Raw genomic sequence first — 20,708 nt, forward strand, 5'->3', positions numbered from 1 at the left:
AAGCCAGTATTTTGGGATCAAACAGCATGTGTAAACATCCTAGGTATGATCAGTTGCACATTCCAATCTTTTCTAAATTTACAGTATGTGAATTGAGGATTACACTGTCACCGGCTTGAGGTGCTGAGGGGGCGTACAGCTTTCCACAGTAAATGCAAAAGGACCACATTAATTTATTCCACATTGTTCTGTATCAGGACTAAAACCCTGCACTATTTGCTTTTCATTGTCTGGCTGCCCTGGTGTATTTGAAAGTCTCAGCTACCCATGGCGGAGTGTCTGCTAGCTTGTCTCCAAAGGTTATCCTTTTGCATCTTGCTCTGCTTGAATCTTGAAGGCACACGATCCTCACTGCCGCGGCCAGTCCAGCTCCCGAGTTTTGTCTGTCTCCTTTCACAAATCTGGAAGAAGGCTCTCTTTCTTGGCGCGTCATTCATACACTTCATTTTCTGATTGTTCACGAGGTGATTATTCTGCTTCCAAACTAACGTGTTTGGTCAAATTCTTCAGGTGATGCTGTTCCCCTATAAAAACATCAGTTCTATAGCCAAATAATTTTAAAGCACTAGATCTCCCCTGTATTTTCCTTTGAAACAATTAGCAAACTTTCTGGTACTTTCAAATGTCAGACAATATATTTTTGCTTGCTTATAAAGCAACTTGCAGCCCAGATGTAATTTTTACCTGGTCCTTTGTAAATGTACTCTGAGTATTTCTGACCACCATCATTCCACTAACGTGCAGTCACGGGCAGCGGAGCCCATGCAGGTGTGGGAAAAAGCCAAAGCAAGAGTCACTGCGAGAGAACCCACCTGGAGGGGCCACCTGCTTCCACTCACAGCCAGTGAAAAGAAAATCACCAAGCAGGAACAAGTGAAAAGTGGTGCTGACTGGAACATCTTTGAGAAGCTGCTAGCAAAAGCTCGTAGAAGCAAATAGAGACTTACCCAGACGGCAGATTTCATATGCCCAGGCACTGGAAATTTCTGCTTCAGGCTGCAGCTTCCCTATCCAAACAGCGATTGGAGAGAACAGCAAGGAAACATGCGCAGCGAGCTCCGGCAGCAGGGTTCAGCATAACCTGGGAAAAGCTAATGTGTTAACAACCGTAATCCGCCAGGCCTGAAGTGATTTTCATCCTTTTTCTGGAATTTGTAGGTATTTTTCTTCATTAGTTTTGGAAGCTGAGTAAGAGAGAGTGCTTTCCTGCCTCCCTCCACAGTGTGTTAAGGAGTACGATGTTGCCATTCTTCCTAGATGAAGTCTTTTATTCCTGCAACTGGATACTTACGTTACTTCAGTCCTATTTAAGAGCTCACATCTTATTCTTCATGAAATCATTTTTGTATTTTAATAACTCTTTTGTTGCTGCTCGCAGAACCATCGCAACACTATCTAGATCACACTTTATAAACATGAATTAAAATTCCTGTGCATTGTAGTAACAGTAAAAACCAGAGTTTATTCTCCATTATTTCTGGGTGCCTTACCCAGTTTGGGAATAGGCCATGTTACTTGTGCAGTGGTACCTAAACTGGTTCTGCACCTCGCAGCTTAACTGAGCGGGGTGGTTACGCTGGCGCACGACGCTTGTGAACAGGCCAGCCCTGGCCCAGCAGTACTTGTATTATCTAGGTTTTCCATCTTTCAGTTTTTTTACACAGCCCCCCCCCCCCCATTTCCCCTGATGATGGAGGGCTGATTATACATTAATTTCACAGAGGATTACCTTTAGGGTATTGAATTCGCAGCAGATTGAATTTCAGGTCACAGAGAGACAGACAGGTTCAGGCACGAACTGCAGAAAGGTCTTAGTGGGACTAATAGGCATATTGACTTGATATAATCTTTTATTCTTAGATGTGTTTCCTTGCTACTGTGTAACTCTGTGGTTAATTGAGCTCTTAAAGCAATGAAGTTACAGCTAGTTTTGTTATTTGACGCTGAACTATTTGGGGACACAGCATCCTGTGTGTGCCTGGCTCCATCACTTTTTTACTTTCTGGTCCTTTTCTGTTTCCTGGATTCTGCCTGTACCTTTGTTAATCTACCCTCCTAAAAATTAAATGTTCTGGCTGTGAGTTCATGTGTACCAGGAGCTGCTTCTGATTTATACTCGTGCAAGTCAGAACAGCAGTTAGATCAGGATTTCAGTTTTAGCATGCAGACTCCTACAACTGGAAAACCAAAAAAGGCACAGTAAAAGGTGGGGGCTGTTTTCAACTGTATTTGGAGATGCAGTAAGCATATTAATCTCAGGTGAAATTATTAGCTAGGAGTGGTTTTTTGCCTAAGTGCTTATTGATACCCATGGCATACATACTTTGAAAAAAAATCAACAGTTTTAATCTAAAATCATAAACATTTAATAAATTGGACATCAGCAACAGGAAAGTCAGCATTTTGCCAAGTTCATTGCCAAAATCACCATTTGCTGACAGTTGCACTAACACAGAATGCGACTCTAGCCGAGGGAATAAACTTACAGATGCAATTTCTTCATGTGCGTAAGTAACCACGTTCCACATTAGAATAGGAATCCCTTGTACAGCAGTTTGCACTTGTTCAGTTCTACTGTAAAATCCTAGACCCTAAAACTATGTTGTTTGGCCCAGCTACTGTTCTTCCTCTCTCTTATGGCAGCGCTCCAGAAATACCGCAGGGCTTGGACAGAAAACTGCTTTATGCTGATTCCTTGAATAAGAGAGTCCATGAGCCTCAGTCAGCCTGCTCACAAGCTGTACGTACACCCACCCGTTTATCTCCGCGTAGGACAACCAGCGAAATACCGCTGCATCCGAGGGAGCCTTGTGCCACTGCGTTCTGGGAAGGCAGGGACCAGCTGGAGGCGAGGGGGCCGTGCTCTTGCCACACCAGACTGTGCCGAGCCAAACGCTGCGGCAGGACACGGAAAAAGCCTTGACAAAAAGCAGACGTGCGGATGAGGACTGGGGCTTTAAAGAGAGTGAATGAAGGAACACTTTTGCAGAGCTTTAAGACCCCACGCTGAGTCTGAATGCGGAGTTGTACACTGCATGTATTAAATGCAGAAATAGTAGGGCCTGGTAAAACACACTTGATCCATTTTTACAAGTGATGTAATATAACGGTCTGTGTGAAGTAACACGTTCTTGTGACTATCCATCTCCTAATCCAGGGTCGCGCATTGGTGCCATAGCTGTGCTCCTGCTGCCCTCAGCGCCATGAGTCACCATCTCTCACTTCCTCAAATAATTACGAGCAGCAGAAGGTGGCTCTCGCTTGGTCTTCCAGGGGCTTTATTTTCTCCACTGCTGCAACAAGAAGGAAATTCACGCCAAGCCACTTTTTCTGTGGGTGATCAGTGAAGAGCTGAGACCCACGTTAAACCTCGGGCAAAGACAGCGCCGCGTGCTAAACGTTTTGCTTCCCAGCATTGCCTCACCTGTCTGCCAGATCCTGCCTTTCCTTTACCAGAAGATCAGCCACCCATCAGCGACACAGCGCTGACCACCCCCCGGCCCTCGCTGAACCAGAAAGCAATTAATATCTCAAAATTTTCTTCCTTGGGGGGGAAGGATGTGAAGCCTGTTGTTTGTATTTCTCAGAACACAGAGTGTGTAAGTCGATGTGTCTAAACAAGTACGGGTTGCCATTCATTTTTAGAAGGTGCGTTTGGTGTTACGTTACTACTCAGTGACTGTGCAAGTGAAATACAGCCCGGTTCTCCACGGCCCTGCACCTGGTTAGCGCTCCCCATCTGCAAAGTGCGTGATAAATGCAAATAACTTAAAATTTTCCAGTCACTGGTAGCAGTATTTTGTACCCTTTTACAAGGCTTCTAAACGACTATGCCAGCTGCGGAGGGGAGGAGAACCTGACCCCCTACAAAATTAATCTTTCCTCCAAACCAGAATTAATTTTTCAAAGAAGCCAGGGTGTTTCTGCTTTCCTCGGTGTGTGAGTGAGTGAGTGAGTGAGTGTGTGCTGGGCAGGGTGCGCGGCAGGCAGCGAGCACTGCGATGCTCTTCGCGCTCTCCCAGCGGCAGGGCTGGACGCACGGGGCGCCGGCAGACCGGAGGGAAGGTTTTCCCTGTTACCTGCCGGGCAGGAGCAGCGCAGTCCCTGCTCCGCCGGGCACCCGCGATGCCCGCCCGAAACGCGCCCAGGTGAAACCTTTCCGAGCCCTGGCACCCGCGGCACCGCCGGGCGGGTCTCGCCCCCCGCGACGCGGGCGCTCGGCAGGGGGGAGCCCCAGCCCGCCGGTACCCGGGGCGGGTTCCCTGGGCCCAGGCTGGGGTTCGCCTCGGGGGTGACCGAGGGTCAGCGCTAGGAGCAGGAGCACACGCAGGTGCCGGCGGAGGGAGCGGGCCCGGCGCCCAGGTGGGGCCGGCGGCAGCGGGGCGCGGCCGGCGTGGGGGGGCCGGGCCGGGGGCGCCGCCCGCCCCTCGGCCCCCGCCAGCGCCGCCGAGGCTCCCGCAGGGCGGGCTCAGCCGGGCCTGTCCCGCCGCCGCCAGCCCGGCCGGCTCCAGGGCCGGTCCCCCGCTCTCACCCGCCGCGGCGGAGGGGCTGCGCGGCCCCCGGCGCCTCCCGCCGCAGCGGCCTCCCCGCATGGTCCCCGCCGCTGCCATGAGCCAGGCCCCGGCGCCCCACGGCGCTGACCCGCCGGAGAGCGATGCCCGCAGCGGGGCCCCCAGCCGAGGGATGCCGCCGCCGCCCAGCCTGCCCCAGCTCCTCCACAAGTAAGAGCCGCCCCGCGATCCGCCGGGCCGGGAGGGCGGGCGGGCGGGCGCGGGTCGCTCTCCCTCCCCGTCCCCGGCGGCGGTGCCCCCTTCCCTCCCCCGGCCCGGACTGAAGCCGGGCGGGCGGGGGGTCCCCCGGAACGCCGCTCCCGCTGCCCGGCTGCGGCTTTCTGCCCGCGAAGCCGCCCGCGTCGGTCTGCCGAGGCAAAGTTTCCCCGGCCTTTCGGCGGCCGCGGCCGTGCCCCGGGGCTGCCGGGCTGAGGCGGCTCCCCCCCCCGCCCCGGTGCCTGGGGTCTCGCCGGGTGCCCGGGGCGGTGGCACCGCGGCGGGGCTGCTGGTGAGGGAGACGGTGCGAACGGCGCCGGGCTCTTTCGCTTTCCGCACGGAAAGAGAGGGGCGAAAGGGCTGCTGCGGCGGCGGGAGGGACGCTGTCCTGGCTGACCGGGAAGCCGGGGGACAAACCGAGCGCCCCGCGGTTGGCACAGGACGCGGGAGGAGCGCAGAAGTTGATCCGGGCTGACTCAAGATGGTTGCGTGCGCTGTGCCTGATTTTTCCCAAGTCGTAACGTGTCAAACGAGAGAGGGGCTTCTAACGGAGCAGCAAACCCACCAGCGAACGCCCCGCCACGGAGCCGTCAGAACTGCCTTTGGTTACGTGAAGATTTGCTGTGCGAGCGGGACGCTGGGCGCTGTGCAGTGGGTTGGGGAACGCTGCAGACATCGCGTCCCAGGCCACCGAGCGAAGCGCGACTGCGGCAAAGCCATGTCGGGCCGTGGCGGCCTGGCAGATGGGCTCGCGCGGCCGTCCCGGCCACGGAAGGCATCTCCTCTGGGCCCAGGCGTCTCCTGTATCGGGTTGGCAACAAAACCCAACAGTGTATCGAGCGGAGGAAATGCTTTCAGTCCTCTTGCTTGTGTTTGCAAAATACATACGTACACGTGTATAAATGTATACGTGTGCATATGCTTTAACGTGACAGCAAACTTCAAGCATGAACGGTATTTTAAGTTGGGAATTGTGTTACCTTTCATAAATGTGTATGAAACTGGGCTTTTAAAATTGCTGTGGAGTGTGGCCCGTGAATTTTTGGGGTTTTTTTTTGTCTGTTCGCTTTTAAATCATGTTTTGTAACTTAACCGTGAAAACATTAACTGTTCTTGTTACCCACGTTTTTATTCCTAATTGGAAATACAGACTTGGGAGTTTGCACTGAAACTGAAACGTTAATGATCGCTTCCTAAATCCGCTGGGCAGCTGCAGTGCTACGTGTGAATTACTCCGCAGCCAGGAGGTAATTTACACTTACTCAAAATCCATCTTAAATTTTAAACCGCGGTCTCTGAGGACGGCCCTTACGTTTTCACTTTTACCAAGACTTTATGTGGATGTACTGCGAGTCAGATAGGTGAAGCTGTCGCGGCTTTCTCATGGTTGTATTTCTGGTGCGGCGCGTGTTATGCGCAAAGGCATTGCGGTTTTGCCGATCGTGCCTGCCAGCAGATCGTAGGTAGGAAAACTTGAAATGGTTTCCTTTTGACCCTACGGTTAATGGAAAGGTTTGAGAGAGGTGCCATGTTCTGATCGCTCTTTGTCATGGTAACGTGACGCAGAATGGCAAATGTCAAACGTCTCCATCTAAGGTCGTGCAACTTGATCGCTCGGTTTTGTAACCGTGCGGCAGAGTTTGGTGTGCGCCTTGTTGTTTGCCTGATAATTAATAAATCTCTAACCTGCATTTAATTGGAAGTGTAGGCAACTTATATTTTGCTTTAGTGATAATAACTTAGCATTTTATAATCCAAACTGGATATTCGGTGACTGTTAGGAAGGGAGGTGTAGGGGAATATCTTAAATCGCTCTTCTGAATTTATTTCTAATATTCTAGAACAGGTGTTATGGCTGGCAAAATAGGATGGAAGGAAAGCAGTGATTCTTCTACAAAATGAAGTCGTGGTTTCAGGAAAGAAAACATTGACCTCTTTTCCCTAGCATTTTTATTTTCTAGACTTTTTTTTTTTTTTAACAATTGCTGTCATTTTGCTTTGCAAGCTGCAGTAAACAAGTGTGCAGTCGCAGAATTCTAATTCAGAGTGGTGTAGGTCAGAATACCGGGTGGTGTTTAACTGGATCCCCCTGTTTCAGCACTTCTAATATTTCATAATTTAAATTGAAAAAGCTTGCTAGATTGCTTCTTTCTTCCCCCCAGTACATTTATTAGAAATTTTTACAGATGTTAGGTGAAGACCAATATAATTTTTAAAAAAAGACTTCCTACATGAGCAGCTGGTAAACTTTCACTGTGAATGCCCAGCACTGAACAAGGCTAAAGATTGAGCAAAACTGGAGATCTGAAATGTTTTTGGTAGCAGCTACATTGGCTGAACTCATGCAACGCAGGTAGCTTGTACCATATTCTTTAAACGCCTCTCTGCTTTAACATTTGTAATGTAATTTTAATATTAAGATATAACTGAACCCCTAGCTTGAAATTCCTTGCTGATACTACCTGAGTACAGTAAGTCAGAAATTGAAATACGCCGTCTACGTGTTGTATGTTTTCCCCCGAGTGACAACATCATTTCTGTTGATAATAAAGGTCCAACTGTAAGATTTACAGAGCAATTGGAGCTTTCTATCTATGCAGGTTCTTGTGATGTTTGATGGGAGAATACTTCTTATTTTCCAAAAGTAAAAAGCCTTGTTGCAGTCGAAGCCCTTAAGTTGTAGAGCTGAGAATGAAAAGCTGATGGGGAAGGGAAACCTGAATTTACACACTGCACAGGATGACTTACAGAAACATAGCTTGCATCTGAAATAAAGCGGAAGACTGAGAGCAAGGAGAAGGACAGTTGTAACGGTGTTGGGCAGGGTTTATAACTGGTTTCTACTGCGGTTGTGTGGAAGGAGCGGAAATGCAGGGCAGGGTCTGTAGGACCAGCAAGTGAAACGCGTATGGGAAATCTCTGAAAAGACCTCAAATGCCTGTTCTGCGCAGAAAGGTTTTAATGTGTTTTTGGAACTGCTGGTTTGGGGTTTTCTCCCCCGCTTTCGGTAAATCTGCTCTTGTGAGAAAATTTTTCTTTATAATTTGGGGGTTTTGTTTATAATTTGCAATTTCATTGCAAAATGTAAATTTTAGATGGCAGCTCAGTGTGTGACGAATTTTAGCACCTGCTGTCAGATTGGCTGGAGTGCCTGAGCAGCAGGAGGGAGCGGAGACTCCTGTTCGTAATTCCAGGTGGGTGATTCATTGCGGTCTGATGGAGCAGCTAGCTGGAAACAGAGAAAGGACTGGGTGGTGGCTGAGGGCGAAGTATAATGATGCTGCATGAGGAGGGCTCTCTGTGAAAGTTCTTGCTTAAAACATGCCACAAGTAAACTCCATAATTATAGGAGCCCTAATTGTATTGAAATGCAGTCTGCTTGTATGTTTTAATGGCTGGTTGCCTGCTTTCAGTTCTAGTGATTTGTCATGGGTAATATCTGTCCAGTGGAAATGGAGCAGTTTTTAACTCCCTGTGTTGATACAGGAGTATACGTTTGTTTTACAAATTCAATAAAGACATCTTAAAACAATGGGGGGAAAACCAAAGTTAATATTTTTTTTCCTAAGGGGTTGTGCCCTGGAGATTTTGAGCTCCTCTGGAAGGAAGATGGAATTTCCAACATCTGCGCCCTGGTCGTCATCAGTTTGAGCCAGTTCTAGGGACAGACAGGAGTGAGCAGGCTGGTGCTGAATGCTTCAAGTCCTTTATTTCCTATAGCAGCGAGGAGGAAACTTGTTGGGAAAAAGAACCTCCAACTTACTTTTTTTAAAACTTAAACCCATTATGTTTAGCAGGTGCTTTTTCATTTGCTTCCTTGTGTGTTTATTTTGTGTAAAGTGTGGGGTTTTCTTTTTTCTTTTTCCCTTCTCTCTTTTTCCCAACTCAAGGTCTCTCAGGAGAGATAAAATATGAAATGTACTCCCATTATATACATTAGTCATGGCAAATAGTTGGGCATATATGGCAAAGGCTAAACTGATACTTAACAAGGGGAGATGAGGAGAAACACTGGTTTTACTGTTTCTCTCCTTACTGTTACTGATCCAGGCTTTCCATACTTGCCTTTTAAAGCACATCTCCAAAATCTGAGTTGCGTCCCTACCCAATAGAGCCCTGAAAACTCACAGAGTTTGTGTTGTAATAACTGTAATGGCCCTGAATAGAGATGAAAATAAACCAGAGTGCTGTAGCTGTCTTCGATGAGAAGCCTTACCAGGACGAGGGACTGGAGCTGGAAAAGCAGACTGGGTGGTGTGGGACTGCCCAGGGAATAGGGGAACTAAACTCGCGTTGTTAAACTCCTCCCGGTGTTTCCCATTCGTCCTCTCTGTAGGTTAGGGAACCTCAGCTTCCTCGGAATTGTCTGGCTCCTTGCTGTGTGATTATTGAGGCTCTTCTGAGACCTCACCTGACGTTAAAATCGGAACTGAAGATGCGTGTACCAAGTGTGTTTGTGCATGGTGGGGTTTGCGCATGGGAGGGGTGCTTCACTTGTAAGTTTAGTTGCTTAAAAATGTAGCACCAGTGGTGATAATTACCTTCAAGTTGGGTAATTAAAATTTCTCTTTTAACATTTCTTATTTAATTTTTTTTTTCATTTCTTTTTTGATGGAAACCAGTGACCCCTCCTGTATATCAGGTGTGACCCAAAGCTGGAAGATGAATTAGTCATATGGATGTTCTCTGTTTTAAACAAAAATGACTGAAACTGGGGGGGGGCTTATTTTTAAATCTTTTGTGTTTATTTGGAGGGGTTTTTTCTGTTTGTTTTTTCTTAAACTCTCAGTTAAAACCCAACAGTTTATTGGGAGGAAAGCACAATAAAATTGAATTTAAGGCTTGAAGAGAGAATACAGAGTTACCAAGTGGAAAGGGATCAGAAAAAAGAATTTAGAAGGAATACCTTGCATGCAAACATCTCTATGTAATCTGACTTGTATTATCAGTTATCAAGCAATTCTTAGTTGCCCAGAAATGTCAAAATTCTTTCACGTATTTTAGTAGAGAGGGAGATAACAGCAGTGATACCAACCTTAGTGTAAAGTTAAATAATACGTACTTTATAAGAAGCAATGCGAGAAGTGCTTTTTGGACCTCAACCCATGGCGATGGAGTCCTCCTTACTGCAACTAAGTTGCCTGGATGTTGCTCTGTTATTGGAAATGTAATACTACTGTTCCTGTCAATGGGAGGACGGGGAAATGCGTTCTTTTGGTTTTCCTGTTAATTCAGCCTTCTCCGTTCAAAGCTGCGTGCACCTAACAGTGAGTAGTTACGTGCGACCTGCTGAGCTACGCCTGTGCGGTGGTGATGATGCTAAAATCTTTCTGACCCTGCTTGCAGGAAAGGAAAATGGAGATGCGTAAAAACCTCAGTACCTTTTAGTTCTGAGCCTTTCTGGGGGCTATCAAAATGGGATGAACTAGATTTTCAAAGATATATTTATACTTCATAGAGGACTGCAGAAATTTATTTAGGAAGGTAAAAAAATGGATTGTTTGCATGAAATAATAATTTTAGTCACTTTAAAATACTCCTTCAAACAGAATCTGATTTTTCTGAAGAGTAAACTGTCTTGATCGTTTTTTTTTATTTAAACGAACTCCTTTGATCTGATTTGTAGCTAGACACTTTAACAGAGTGACTTTATCCCCCCGAATATACTCCCCCTCTTTCCCCCCCCCTTCATCCTTTGTAACATTTTATAGTTGATTTAAGGATGTAATCGCTCTGTTAGCCTCTGCCCCTCTACGTCCAGCTGCTTTCTCTTTGTCACACTAATGACCCGTCACAGTGGAGCTGTCACTTGACACACGGGGTGAAACCAGAAGACCTGCCCCTTTGGGTTTTAGAAACGTTTTATATCTGTCCTGTTCTGACAGCTCAAGCCTAGCCCGTTTTACAAATGCCTCTTGCCTTTTTAGAAAAAATGCCAGATAAAAGCATTGGGTATTCTGTTGCAGGAAGGGGGCAAAGGCTTGTTTTGTTAAAGGATCAGTACTTATGAGCACACAGGCAATTATTTTGTTGCGGGCTTACTGCATTTTTTTAGTGTGTGTGTGTACGTAAGCCTGTGAAATGTGAGTTTAACTGATATTAATTGTACACAAGCTACGTATTTATCTCGCGTGTCTGAGGAACTACAAGGAAGATGGATTTGTTGTTAGTTTCCTGCATGTCCGTGCTGGGAGACGAGCCGAACGGGCGGTGAGCAGGAGCGGGGTGGAGTTGCGCTGTGTGGCTGTTGCACTAAATGATGCTGTTCAGGTACGTCCTCCATCATCTCCGTTGTTTGAAGACATGCGGGTGTCTCACCAGCCTGTGCAGGATGCTCCAAAGATGCTGTGAGCCCTGCCTGGCTCTGGGGTGATATAAATCTGTAGCTATGCTGGTTGTGAAGTGTAGTCCATCTCCTCTGTGGTTTTAACTCTACAGCCTGTGTTACACGAAATGTTAATGATGGTGACTGCTTTAAGACGGGTGAGGTAATATTCTGCTTCAGTTCTTCTGGATGTACTTCCTACTAGGAAAAGACAGGGGCAGGATAAGGGTAAGGAAGTGTTCAACTCTTGTTCCCTGGAGTAGTGTCTTCAGCTGGGCAGGAAGGACACAGAAAATGGCCTTGTGGGCAGGTTATGAGCAAGCTCCCTGGCTGACCTCTGATCACCTGGTCCCTTCCCTGGCTTACTGGCTTTTGAGGTGCCAAAAGCATCTGATGCTATCTAGTCTTAGCTTTCCTCGACGTGCCGTAGATCTTGTGATTTGCTGTACGGTAGGCTGCAGAGTAACATTCAGGCAATGTAAAATGTCCTGAATTTGGCAGTGTCAGAAGCTACGGTTTTATGTGTTGTGGGTTTTTTTTTGCTGGAGGGCGGAGATGTGTTAGTGGATGGTGTCTGTGAGCTAGGGCCACTTCTTTGGAAATGAGCAGGAGTTGCTCTTGCATTTTTACTTACATTTGAATCTTTGTTTTAAGAAATAGACTCAAAGTACCTCTGCAACAAGTGGATTGATGGCTGACATTTCCTTTACTGGGGTAACAAATAGTCATCTGTGGGCTTTTGCGTTATGTGTAGTTGAAAAGCAGCAGTGAATTGACCACGGTCTCTCTCTACTGTAAGAAATACTATTTCCGTCTCTGCCAATTAACACATTCTCCTCTTATGGGAAGATGTGCTAATTAATTTTATTAATTTTATTAATTTTATTGTTGATGACACATACAGTTCATTACGCTGACCAACTTTTATTGTTCTCCTTTTGGCTTTGTTTTTTTAAAAAATGTCAAATAAAATTGCAGAATACTTACTGAGAACAAAATGCCATATAATGTATTAATAATGTCTTTTTCACCCACCTTTCTGCTCTGCTTGGAACTAGAGTGAACCTTATAAGGGTCCTGCACCTGGCTCAAGGCAACCCCCTGGTATCAATACAGGATGGGGAGTGAAGGGAGTGAGAGCAGCCCTGCCGAGAAGGACTTGGGGGTGCTGGTGGATGAGACGCTCAACATGACTTAGCAGTGGGCGCTGGCAGCCCAGAAGACCAACCATACCCTGGGCTTCATCAAAAGCAGCACGGCCAGCAGGTTGAGGGAGGGGATTCTGCCCCGCTACTCTGCTGTGGTGAGACCCCACTGGGAGTCCTGTGTCCAGCTCTGGAGCCCTAAGCACAGGAAAGACATGGACCTGTTGGAGTGGGACCAGAAGAGGCCACAACAATGATCCGAGGGCTGGAGCACCTCTCCTGTGAAGAAAGGCTGAGAGAGTTGGGGCTGTGCAGGGTGGAGAAGGCTCTAGAGAGACGTTACTGCAGCCTTCCAGCACCTGAAGGGGGCTTGTAAGAAAGATGGAGGCAGGCTTTTTATGTGGGCCTATTGCAATAGGACAAAGGGTAATGGTTTTCAACAACTAAAAGAGGGTAGATTTAGACTGCATATAAAGAAAAAATTTTTACAATGAGAGTGGTGAAACACTGGAACAGGTTGTTGAGAGGTGGTAGATGCCCCATCCCTAGAAACATTCAAGGTGAGGCTGGATGAGCAAACTGATCTAGTGGTAGATGTCCCTGCTCATTGCAGGGCGGTTGGACTAGATGATCTTTAAAGGTCCCTTCCAACCCAAACCATTCTATGATTAGTTGCTGCTACAGAGAAGTTTGCTCCAGTCCCTGCAGAGCTGTGCATAGCCATGTGTGTTTGTGTGATCTGCAGTCTGGGTGCCACTTCAGAGATTTCCTCTGCTTCTCCCCAGCCCCCTCCCTCTCCCCCCCCCCCCCCCCCAAATTCTTTGTCGGAGGTTATGCACAACTCAGACTGAGGATGGGATCTGGAGAAAAGATTACTCTTGTCTCCTAAAGCCGTAGAGAGAAATATTAGCAAACTAGGGTGAGTGGTTTTCTTTTTCAGCCCTAGGCTGCTCTTATCTTCCACACTCTTCCACTAACACATCGTACCGTTCACACCCCTGCTATCTATGTGCTCTGCGCCATCCATTTGTGCCCCACTCATGGCACATTCTTGTAAGGTCACCTACAGCTTTCCACTGTCCTGCCAACAAACGTTGGGCTCTTTATCTACCGCTTCATCCAAGGTCACTGTTCTATCGTGCAGCAACACCTTCTCCTCATTGTGCAGGCAGGGCTTACCCTTTTGCTGGCATCTTTCTGTTGACTCTCTTAGAGATGGCCCGAGAGGTTTGCCTCAGGTTACTCTGACGTGCGTTACTCTTAGGAGAGTGTCATTGATCTGTCTAGAGGTGAACATGTTTGTAAGTAATACAGAAGAATAGTAGTTCACTGGAATGGCGTTTATAGATCCCTCTGTTGGCAGCATGGGCAGAGAGGTTCGTAGGTACAGTGGCGTAAACAAAAGAACAAAAGTTCTGTGGATATTATCTGAGCGTACCTTCTCTTTTCCAGCTCCTGGAGAAGTAAAAGTGCTAACTACTTAAAATTTGATGATAAAATTGAAGTTAATCAGATATCAGTGTATCTTTGGTATATCAGACTTCTAAAAGAGAAGGGATCATTACTGTTCAACCTAGGTTTTATAGGTTTTCTGCACTGCAAATTATTAAAGGATTGAATTTCCTTCCAAAAAAAAAAAAGGGAGTAAAATGAAAATTTGCAAGGGCTAGAAGTGATTTAGTCATTTTGTTTAGATGGTTAAAGTATGTCTGTGCAGAGTAAAGCAACATGTCTTATATACTGCATAAATAAGTTAGGTGGCCAATCCAGTTTGCTTGTCACTGGTAAATAAGACTTAAATTCCTCTTTGGATATAGCATATATACTGTGAGACTGGTCTTGCAAAGCTTTGTTCATACACGAGGATTATTTATGTGTGTAAGGCTTTAGAGGATCAGACCCTATCATCTAACTTTGCAAGGCTGCATGGCTATTTTTGGTTGTGGTGGGTTTTTTGTGTTGTTGTTTTTTTTTTTCCAGGTCACTAGGAATCCTGCAGGAGATATGAAGAACAGTAATTACTGACAGGAAGGACCTAATACAGCAGAAGCCAAAGAAAATAATAGAAAGTTACTTTGTGTTCCAGCGTTGAAACTTCTCATTTAAAAGAGAGCGTGGAGCTCTGCAGGGAGGATTGCGGGTCCGTACTGCTTTGTGCTTCTTAATAGCATATTGATGGTCTGAGATGTTGTAAGACCAATACTCTGGAGTGTTAAAGCCTCGCTAGCTGTAGGGATTTGTAGAGTCACAGGTGTGGGGTTTGCAAAGAGCCCGGCAGCTCCTCTGTGCAGTGCTGCGCTCACAGGTGCCCATCACTGCTGTCTTCCAGCTTGTGCTGAGCATGTGGGAGAAAAAAGCCATGGTCTTGTGTCTCTCATCTAAATTGGCTGCTTGCTTTGTTTTCTGTGTGAGTTCTCAGGATTTTTTTTTTTGTTAGTAACATTTGCTGCAGTTTTTTTAATGGAATAACATGAAAATAACACATATTATTTTGTGATATTTCTCCCTATATTTAAATGAGATTTTATGAATTTTATGAAGATTCTATTTTATCCTAATCCATATGGCAAGAACATAAAATATCAACAACTAATATTACTTTCTGGATTGCTGGCATAATTTACAGCAGGAATCTGCTCCAAACTCTGAGACAGCTGTTTGTAGCCTTTTCTGTACAATGTAGCGTCTCTTACTGTGCGTTTTGGCAATACTTTGCACTGCTCTGTTTGCAATCTCTTCCTGCTCTGTAGCATAGAAGACCCTTTTACACAAAGACACAAACACACAGAAGAGAGACTCCCCACGTGTTTCTAATTGGTCTGTTTAACATAACAGATTTTTCTTTTGTATGTCCTTCTTTGAAGCATTAAAGCCTACTGTTTTGGTTTGGCACTTCTATGATTTCCAGCTGTATTAAGTGGAAGTTGGTAGCAGTGTTCTAAAGCTGAGGACTTGATTGGCAAGTTTTAGCTGTGAGTAAATTTTCACAGCTGATCCATAAATCCCCGACAGACCATTAGGAGCTTCAGAGCGGCTCTGGCAAGCTCCCCTACAATAATTGTAGTTTTAAGTTTGTTATATTTAGTTTTCTCACCTCTTAGCTGGATGCCAGGGAGACCTCACTAGCAGCAAAGCAGCACGCTCTGTACTTTTTCCTGCAGGCTGGCAGTTCGTACAAATAGCACAGCGTGGGAGGAGGGCTTGCTGCTTGACTCCCAGTGGACAAGCAGAGTCTGTCCGAGGTTGTGACTTGTGACCAAAGGGCCCGAGATCGGGGGTTAAACATTTCACTAATTTGAGGAGAGCTGGAGTACATAATTTCTCACTGCCGCCCCCCACCCAGCCCCTTCCCATAAAAAAAGACAGAATCATCAAGGGAGGCAGAAAAAACGCTTCTTCAAGCTCAAACATGACAGAGTTGTGTAGAACTCTGTGAGACAGGGATGCAGCTCTGAATTTAAATTCCCATGAGGTAATTGTACGTATCTATCTGTAGTGAAGCTGGCAGAATGACCAGCTTTGAGCAGTGACCACTGCTCTTCAGAACAGAACTGCATGGGTGGCAGCAGTGAGAGCAGCAGGCGTTTCTTTTGGGTGCCAGGGTCCGATGGTAACGATGCTGCTGGAGCAGCTGGAAGCCTGGCTTCGAGACCACATCCCCTCTAGGCTCATGGCTCTACACACATGCAGTAAAACCAGTGCTATAGTGGGTGTATTGCATCTTTGATAAGCCCTGGAGAATGCTTCTTATATACTAGGGCCCCACCAGGCAGCCTAATAAAGCCAGGGGAGAGGCTCCTGTCATTCCCGTGGATTTGGATCTTGCTGGATGGGCTCTGGAAGCAGACTCAGACTTGGCTGCTGGTTTGAGCAATTCATGAGTATTTTGTACATTTCCTTCTGAAATCTGCACTGCAAGGATGTACTTGCCACTTGGTGGAGTCTGGTGCATTATTTTGCTGAAGGGACAAGGAGACTGTGTAGAAGGAAGGGGTGTGTCTGCATGGTGAACTCTTCCGAAGGGATGTTTTTTCCATTTCTAGAACAGGGAAAAATAAATTCAATCTCTTTATCCTTTGCTACATAAAACCAGCCTCTCATACCTATAACCCATGAATGATTTCTTTACACAGGAGGGTGATAGAGAAGCATTATCTGAACTATTTATGAAAAGGAAGGAAGAATTGGTACTGGTCTTTTAATGAAATTTCAAATAATTTCTTTTTTAGAGCAAGAAAAACAGAAATTTCATTCATATTTAAAGCTCCTTCAAGCAAAAATTCCTTCATGTTAAATTTTGAATTTAGGAGGTTCAGAAGCTTTGTTGATTAGGGTCTGGTTAGGATAAGGATAGAGTAAGTAACTATATATAGTGATACAGTGAGTGATGATCTCGCCTTAAAACTTTGTGTTGAACTGAAGCAGGAGAAGGTAAGAATATCAGATGACAACCTTCTTGCAAGGAGGCATCTCTGATTAAAACAGAGGGATCTTCGGTAAAAGAAATGGAACTGGTCATCTCTTCAATGCTTGGTTTCAAGTGCTTTAACTTCATTTGATGCAAGAAGTCAAGTGGAAGGTGTCGTTCCTGTGGTGGGAATAGAGGGCTGTTGATGCCTGGGCCAGTTTAGATATCTGACACTCAAACTAGAAATGCTAGGAGTGATAAGAGTAAATGAGCTAATTACATGTGTACAAACAAAATGCAGAGCATGCTTTAGCTGGAAGAAAAGACGATGCCCTTCATCTGTGTATCATAATGGAAAAAAGTATTCAGAACAATATGGAACTTCTAACATGAACTGAGATTGGAGTAGGATTGTGGAAAAAAAATACATTAATTAAAAATCCAAAATGACATTAAGTTTAAAACCAAAAGATATCAGATATATGAGTTCAAGTAAACTACATCCATCTTCCTAGGTTCTAAGTGTTGTGCTCTGCTTGTTTTCCTCAGGCACTGAATGGGTGGGAAGCAGGTCACTGAGAGGACAGTGTGGACCTGCTATGCTTTTGGGCAAGCAGTTCACTAAGGTAGTGGGCTGCGGATGAGAGTGGCCGGGCATCCTGGCCTGGTAACTGCTGACCAGCAGGATGTTAATGTAGACTTCCACTAACTCGCATTTCATCTCCCTGGCAAATGCAGTTTGCAAATGCTTATTCTCAGAAGTAGCTGGAGTGAATCAGTGACCAGTGTTTACACATGTAAGGAGTTTACAGGTGCAGCCTAAGATGAACCCGTAATTAAAGGCTAAACATAAGAGGGGGCAGGTGAATCTAGAGTCTTACTCCTGATTGTTGCTCTCAAATACAAGCAAGGGAATGGAACTGTGGAAGATGAGAGTTTAGCAGGCTTGTTTTCACCACAGAGTTAGCTCAGAATCCTGCATAGGTTCTAACCATTACCATCTGTCAAGCAAAATTAGTCTTAGTTGGAAAGGTGCTTTTGAGACAGTTGAGGATTTTGGGGAGAATCTGACCTTCGCTTGGATAGCTGTCACTTTGGGAAGAATATGTTGGAAAAATAATCTGCATGCTGGTTATCCTCCGTTTCCACCGTTCCCTGAAGCACGGAGAAGTTCTCCATGTGATGCAGTTGAGCAGGAAGGGTTTCAGCCCTGCCCCGCTGCGAGAATTTGCCAGACCGAAACAGTGTTGGGCGGGCCAGGCCCTGCTATGGAGAAGCTTGTGCTTGGGTTAGGTTAATCGGAGATGTATCGGGAAGGTGAAGTGTGTGGGGGAGCCATGCCCAGCAGAAGGATCAATCTTTCTTTATGTGAGGAAAAGCCTATGTACATCTCCCCAGCTTCTTTGGGAGAGCCTTGGCGTTACGCCGGGATGAAGTCAACCTTCTGCAACGTAGCCTTGGTCTAGCTGGTATCAACGTTTTCTTTTCCAGCTGTTAATTAAAGTGAGAATGAAGTTGAACTTACCTCAAGGTGCAAACTCAGTCGTTTGCTTTTCCCTCCTCATGAGAGAAAATGTGGCATATTTACAGCTTTAGTAATTGTAAGAGGTGACTGGTGGGAAAACCAAGTGTCCTTTCCTGCGTGGATGTCGCTTAGCTGTGAAGTGGCCGCGGCAGTCAGGAGGTGCTCCAGCTTGTGTGTATGTCTTTGACAGTACAAGTGATTTGAAGAAACAAACCAGAACGTTTTCCTGATTGAAAAGGTGCCTAGACTTATCTGGGGCTACAGCAGGATATTAATAGAACATACTGCATTTCCTTCACATAAAAATACGAAGGGCACTTTGCTGAGAAAAAAATCCTGCTGTGCCTTTCTGTCTTTGGGACCAGCTCATCACCCAGCTAAAATTAAAAGGTGAAGTCAGGCAGTTCTTGCTCTCTATTTTTAAACTGCTTCAGCATATGAATGTGAGTGTGAAATCTTTCTTTAGGCCTCTCTTAACTTAATTACCTACTTATTCAAAATATTCTCTTCTCAAATTGCTGAGCTATAATTATATTCATCTTTTCTGTGGACAGACTATAGCTACTCCATGTTTGTTTAATTAGTTTTATGCTTAATTTGTAGTTCTGTAGTTATTTACAGTGATGGAAGCCTCCTGGTACGTGTTTAAAATCTATTTTGATCCGTTAAAAAATTAGCAAGTGGATGATGTTTTTGTATATCTGTTCCATGTTTTTCTGCTGGAAAATATCATGAGGAAGTCCATTTAAAAAAAAAAAAAGTAAAAAGAATTTGAACAAATAATTTTCATTTGTCCTTAATAATAGCAAATGACATAATAACTGAAAATGTTTTGTTACACTTTCATTTGTTCAAATCTTTTGTTCTGTGCAAGCTTATTTCTATTTTATTTATATGCCTTTTCTTTTGTTTGAGTGGAAGGGGTGATGTGGCCCCAGCACAGGAGGTGCAGTGGAACTGCTTATAAATTGTAGATTTGTCCCTTTTTCCTGCTGATTCGGATATACTGAAGTCTTCTTGCTGCTTTTCAGTGAATCTATGACAAGTCCCTGTCAGCCACCTTTGAAATTACACTAAGTCCTCTTTGCTTGAATAGAGAAATGATGTTTTCTGGTCTCGGAGTTCCCGCCTGCAGAGGGTGTGCTTACCTCCTTCACACCATCATCTCCCAGCGCAGTGGCCCTCGCACACCGTCCACTTAACGCTGAGAGCCCGGCGTTGCGCCCAGACCTACGGAGCAAAAAGGGCGTCTGTCCGTCTCCGTCCCTGTGACATCTGTCCCTCGATGTCTTTGACCATCAGCTGTTTGAAGCACAGGCGGTGGGACTTCTTCCCACCTGACCCCTTCTGCAGTGAAAAGGGCACTCCTGTGAGGACACGGTGTTGCTTTGCATCCTCTTTTGGGACTGGCTGCTGGTCCTAAACATAGGACAAAATGGAGATGCGTGCTCTGTCCTTCTCAGAGTTTTCCTGGTTCCTTTGCGCTTGTCCATGGGAGCAGCTGTGGTGTCGGAGATCCTGGGAGAGCCTTCCCTGCAGTTCCCCGTGTCTGGTCGAGCCGTGATCAGGCTCCACTGCACTGGGTCCCTTCTGTTTGTCGATACCTGGAGCTGGGTGAGGTGGTAAGTGTGGAAGGGCATTGCCTTCAGCGTCCACCTGCTCCTGGAGCATGCGTATGGGAGTCTGTAGGTAGTCCTACCTTTGACAGCTAAACGGGTAAGCTGCCTGCTGCAAACTCTGTAGGGTGGCTGGTACCTGGGGACAGCAGTAAGTGTGGTTACGTCTCGCCAGGCAAACCCCACGTGCTGCTGGTCTGGCTGGTAGACTTGTACATACCTCCCTCTCCCGCTTACCAGAAATACCGGGGATTTTATAGCATTGGGTGTTAGATGACAGCACGGTTTTATTCCTGGTGAGAAACATGTTGCTATTCATGGTGTTTCGTGGCAGTGTAGTTGGATGGCTAGACAGTGATGTTAAGTAACACAAACCTGGGGCCACAGTCTTTTGGATGCATCTTCCCATGCCAATCTTGGTGCTTGGAACAGCTTGCCCATTAATTTGTTCCAAGCTTCCACCCCCTCCATGCTGTCTCCAGAAAACCCTTGGCAAACTGTCTCTTCTGTAAATCCTTCTGCTTCGGCCGGCCACTGCCCTGCTGTTCATGCTCTCCTGTCCTGGTGCCCATTTTTTACTTCAGATTGAAAATTTGTCAGCGCAGGGATTTACGCAAGCATTTTGTGTCTCAGGAAGAAACGCACAGACCCCTTATTATTTCAGAAATTAAAAGTTGCATTTGAAGACTTAAATACGGACATGATGTTCACATAGACAATGGGTGTTTTTCATAAGGCTGATTGTATTCATAGTTTTTCTTTTCTCCAGCTGAAGACTGTAGTCCAGTATTAGAAATCTACACTAACAGTACCTGCAGAAGTTCTTATGCCATCATCTTTGCATCTTCTGCTGCTGTTTAGCTTTCAAAAGTGATTGGTTTTGTATGTTTGTTTTTGTAAATGAACGTAGTTATTGTGCATTA

At 45.8% G+C, this 20,708-nt stretch overlaps 1 protein-coding gene across 2 annotated transcripts in view; it reads left to right on the top strand.

Moving 5' to 3' along the window:
* The first annotated feature begins 4,546 nt into the window (after positions 1-4,546).
* Positions 4,547-20,708, top strand: part of RBM20 (RNA binding motif protein 20) — a 109,570-nt gene continuing 93,408 nt past the window's right edge. The window contains exon 1 of one of the 2 annotated variants that reach the window (XM_075423724.1): positions 4,547-4,721. In XM_075423724.1, coding sequence (XP_075279839.1) covers positions 4,591-4,721 — 131 coding nt within the window. In that variant the 5' untranslated portion in view covers positions 4,547-4,590. The remainder of the gene's footprint in view (positions 4,722-20,708) is intronic. The other variant, XM_075423723.1, reaches the window with a different exon arrangement.

Source organism: Opisthocomus hoazin, chromosome 6 (assembly GCF_030867145.1).
Source record: "Opisthocomus hoazin isolate bOpiHoa1 chromosome 6, bOpiHoa1.hap1, whole genome shotgun sequence".
NCBI lineage: Eukaryota > Metazoa > Chordata > Aves > Opisthocomiformes > Opisthocomidae > Opisthocomus > Opisthocomus hoazin.